Raw genomic sequence first — 5,000 nt, forward strand, 5'->3', positions numbered from 1 at the left:
GAGTATGTCTCCTCATAATCGATTCCTGGTATTTGTGAGAATCCTTGTGCTACAAGCCGTGCTTTGTATCTTACAATAACACCATGTTCATTTCTCTTCCTCACAAATACCCACTTATATCCCACTGGTTTAACATTATAAGGTGTCCGGATAATCGATCCAAAGACATTCCTTTTCTTAAATGATTCTAACTCCACGTTTATGGCTTCTTTCCATTTGAGCCAATCTGATCTTTGAGTGCACTCTAGTATAGACGTGGGTTCATGATCCTCATCTAAGTCCATCACATCAAGGGCTACTTGGTATGCAAATATATCATTGATGTCGACATCTTTCCGGTTCCACCTTGTCCCAGACATTAAATAATTAATTGAGATCTCATCATTAGCACCTTCAGTACCATGAGGCTCGGCGTCCCGAGTCTCATTGGTTGGTACCTTAGGCATGGCCATTTCGGCCTTGTCTGGACAATCTATGACCTCGGTTTCTTTTGCACCTTTCTTTAGTTTCCGAGGTCTTTTATCTTTGGAACCAATTGGTCTACCACGCTTAAGACGTGCTTTAGACTCTGTAGCCACTTGATTGTGTCCATCTTGGACATCAATACTTATTGGTGCATTACAAGCTGGTATATAGGACTTAGTCACTCTTTTCGGGTCAGCAAAGGAATCAGGCAATTGATTAGCTAGCTTTTGCATATGAATTATTTTCTGGACTTCTAAATCACATGATTGAGTCCGAGGATCTTGCCATGATAAGGATGTTTGATTCCATACAATTTCTTTGCCCAGCTTGTTATTTTCTCCCCCTAATGTTGGGTACTCTGATTCATCAAAATGACAATCAGCATATCTGGCCTTAAATAAATCTCCAGTAGTAGGCTCAAGATATTTAATAATGGTTGGAGAATCAAAACCAACATATATTCCCATCCTCCTTTGAGGTCCCATTTTTGTTCTCTGTGGTGGAGCAATAGGGACGTACACAGAACATCCAAATGTTTTGATATGGGATACGTCTGGTTCATGACCCGAGAGTAATTGGGATGGAGAATATCTATGTTCACTGGATGGCCTTATGCGTATTAATTCAGCAGCATGTAATACCGCATGTCCCCAAGCTGATACTGGTAGCTTCGACCTCATGAGTAATGGTCGAGCAATCAACTGGATTCTTTTAATGAAGGATTCGGCCAATCCGTTCTGTGTATGTACATGTGCCACGGAGTGTTCCACACTTACCCCCATGGACATACAGTAATCATTAAAAGCTTGGGAACTGAATTCGCTTGCATTGTCAAGACGTATAGTCTTTAATGGAAAATCTGGAAAATGGGCTCGCAGTCTTATGATCTGTGCCAATAGTCTTGCCAATGCTAAGTTTCTAGATGATAATAGACAAACATGCGACCATCTGGTCGATGCGTCAATGAGGACCATAAAATATCGAAATGTCCCACAAGGTGGGTGTATTGGTCCACATATATCACCATGTATTCTTTCCAGAAAGTTTAATGTTTCCTTACTCACCTTTCCAGGTGATGGCCTTATTATTAATTTCCCTTGTGAGCATGGAATACATGTAATGCTCATAGGGATAGTTATCCTATCTTTCAAGGAATGGCCAGTTGAGCTCGAGATTATTTTGCGCATCATGGATCTGCCAGGATGGCCAAGCCTTTCATGCCATTGTTTAAAGGCTTCTCTGAACTCATTAGGAATTGAAGTGTTAGCCTCACTCGATTTTATATTGGCACAATAGAGGCCTATTGATATAGCAGGGATAGTCTCTAGGACTTTCTTATGGCCTTGGGCATTTTCATAAATCAAGAGGAATTCTTTCTTTCCCTCGCCCCTAGTTTCAACATGTAGATCATTCATGCGAATGTCTTTGAAACTTAACAGATTCTCTTTGATTTAGGAGAATATAATGCAAATGCGTGCCTTTAGGCATCACTAAGTGAGCCGGGCCATGGCCTTCAATAAGGCTAGCCGGTCCTGCTATAGTATTTATTCTCTTTGATTTAGTGTGACTTGATCCACTATCCACTACTAGCTGGTTCTTGTCTTCTTTCATTTCTGAAAATAGACAAGAGTCAACACCTTTGATATTACTTTAAGGTTTAAAGTATGTTTTAATGGCTTTGTTTTATGTTCTTAATAATTTTAACTTTGTATAAGGCATATATAGAGTAAAAACTTTATTTCATAAATAGAATTGCCAAAGTCATAGAACATAAAGCCAAATCAAGAATTTAAAATGCAAAGACAAAAGCAATATGATATCGAAATCTTCATATTCAGCCACTTGTAAGGAGGTCTGAAGTCTCAAAGTCCTCATGATCATCTTTGTCATGGGCTTGATCATCCTCATGGTCCAGATCATTCTCATCATCATAATGGACCAAATTTGCCTCAGAGTTCTTGCCCTTTATGCTCTCCTGGTAGAGCTTAACAAGGTGTTGGGGAGTTTTGCATTTATTAGCCCAATGATTGGTCATCCCACAACGATAGCAAGCAGATTTGGTCGAGCTCGAGCCATGGGTTTTGAAGTCGGACTTATACCCATGGTTAGCTTGATGACCTCGGCTATAGCCTCGGCCTCGGCTGCGACCAAGATGGTCTCGTGGTTGAAATCCACGGCCACGTGGTTGAAACCCACGGTTACGACCTTGCCATCTACCACGGCCTCTCATGCGACCACGGTATGACTCTCTTGGAGTCTCATCTTTGGCTCTACGGCCGCATGTGCCTCAGGCAATGCTTTAGCACCAGGAGGCCTTAGCTCACTGTTCATCATGAGCAACTCATTGTTTTGCTCAGCTAGCAACAAACAAGAGATTAAGGCAGCATAAGTGGAGAAACCTTTCTCTCGGTACTGTTGCTGAAGCACAACATTGCTGGTGTGGAATGTGGAGAATGTCTTCTCCAACATATCAGCATCAGTAATAGTCTCACCACAAAGTTTCAACTTTGAGACTATTTTGAACAAAGCCGAGTTATACTCTTCCACAGACTTATAGTCTTGGATTCTCAGGTTTCTCCAATCATAAAGGGCTTTTGGCAATATCACAGTTTTCTGATGATTAAATCTGGTTTTCAACTCTGTCCAAAGTTCCAGAGGATTCTCAATTGTGAGATACTGGTCCTTGAGACCTTCAGCAAGGTGATGGCGAATGACAACGATTGCCTTGTAATTATCCTTGTCTGATGGCTCAGTGCCTTCAGTGATAGTATCACCAAGGTTTCTGGACCTTAAGAGGATTTTGGTATCAAGCTCCCATTGGAGGTAATTATCTCCGGAGAGATTGAGGGAAGCATATTCAAGGTTGTTGATTTTCGACATCTGAATCAAATATCCATAAAGGAGTAAGGATTCATAATATAATTCAAGATTTGAATTTATATGCCAAGGGGATTAATGATTTATTTAATGATGGTTTATTATGCATTTTATTTATTTTCAGAAAATATTTTATATGCATTAAAATGTTCAAGATATTTGTAAACCAAAATAGATTTTCAAAATCGGTTAAAACTTGGTTTATAATTTCAAGTAAAGCAAATATACTGAATTTTAAATGGAAACCGATTTTGTCTAACTATATGCAAACAGTGTGAATCATTTAGATGCAAACAACATGAACCACTTCAGATGCACTAGTATCATCATTGCTAAAGCTATGCGAACATGTATGATTGGTTTCAATTATGTGATACCTATGTCCAGTTTTAACAATATGATAGTTGGATGCATGCAAAGGTCAGTTCATGGATGATTCAAGTTCGATCTAATGATTTACTAAATGATGCTATCAGGTATGCAAATGATCAGTACATAGTTTTAATCATAGAATCAGGTTCAAGGATGAAACTAGATCAAGTTTTATTTTAACTAGCAAACTATGTGATCAAAATTCAGTATGAGATAAATTCAATATGTTGGTTTAGAAAATAATTTTCAGTCAAAGATATGCACTTAATAAAATCGATTATGCATATATAAATCATAAGAGGGTTTTTAAAACTTTGATAGTTACAAAACAAATATTAAAAGTCAAGGATATGCAATGAATGATTTTAATTTTGATTTTATTGGTGGGTGACTGATTTTAGAGGAGCTGGCCGAAAATGGCACAGCAAGGATTTGATGGAATTTTGTTTTGGCCAGATTATACACTTATTTTATCACATCTGGTAAAATGGCCAAACAAAGGGATTGAATCAAAAGGTTTAAGCTTTCTCTAATAATTTTTTGTGATTCATAAGTTTTTATAAACAAGATTCATGTAGATCTTTAGGTATTTTGATAAGTTTATAAGTTTTAGAGAAACATAGAACCTTTAGAGAATTTTAAGTTTTATGGATTCAAAATAGTTTTAGAATCAAGTTTCATATGGATCATATGGATCATAGAAACAAGATTAATATTTTAAATCCATAGATTGTTTATAAGATATGGATTCATATAGATCCTAGATTTCTTTCAAATATAATGGTGTTCTTTAGATTTCAAGGTTTTTGATATGTTTACCTTTTTCACCACAAGAATCTGAGAGGACCACCGTGAGAGTTGGCCGGAATTTGAGAGAGAGAGGAGTTTTCCGGCGGAGAGAGAGAGGTGGTCTGGTGGAGAGAAGACTGAGCGCCTGGTGGAGCAAGGCTGAGCACCGGAGGAGCTGGCCGGAAAAGGGGAACGCCGGCTGAGAGAGATTTCTCAGGTGGAGAGCACAATCGTGCTGATAACGTGTTAGAAATATGAGAGAAGTGTTGCTGTGAAGTTGTGTCTTTCTCATTAGCTCACACTATCAATATATAGTGGAGGTTCCAAGGGTTTACAACAAAGAGAGGATCTACACATTTAATACATATGACCACAAAGATAGACTTGGTCAAAGCTCATAAATGCTCCGGTGAATGGGTCTTCATCTTGTCTAGTCTCGACGGAATGTAGACGGGCCGGAGACGGATTGTAGACGGCCCGGATAGTCTGGTCGGATG

The 5,000-nt window shown here is 38.7% G+C and overlaps 1 protein-coding gene across 1 annotated transcript; it reads right to left on the reverse strand.

The window, feature by feature from the left end:
* Nucleotides 1–2,691: 2,691 nt before the first annotated feature.
* On the reverse strand, nucleotides 2,692–3,345 carry LOC117130238. The gene has a single exon (XM_033283232.1). The coding sequence runs from the start codon at nucleotides 3,343–3,345 to the stop codon at nucleotides 2,692–2,694; it is 654 nt and encodes a 217-aa protein (XP_033139123.1).
* Between the last annotated feature and the right edge of the window lie 1,655 nt (nucleotides 3,346–5,000).

This window comes from Brassica rapa, unplaced genomic scaffold (genome assembly GCF_000309985.2).
Source record: "Brassica rapa cultivar Chiifu-401-42 unplaced genomic scaffold, CAAS_Brap_v3.01 Scaffold0384, whole genome shotgun sequence".
Taxonomy (NCBI): Eukaryota; Viridiplantae; Streptophyta; class Magnoliopsida; order Brassicales; family Brassicaceae; genus Brassica; species Brassica rapa.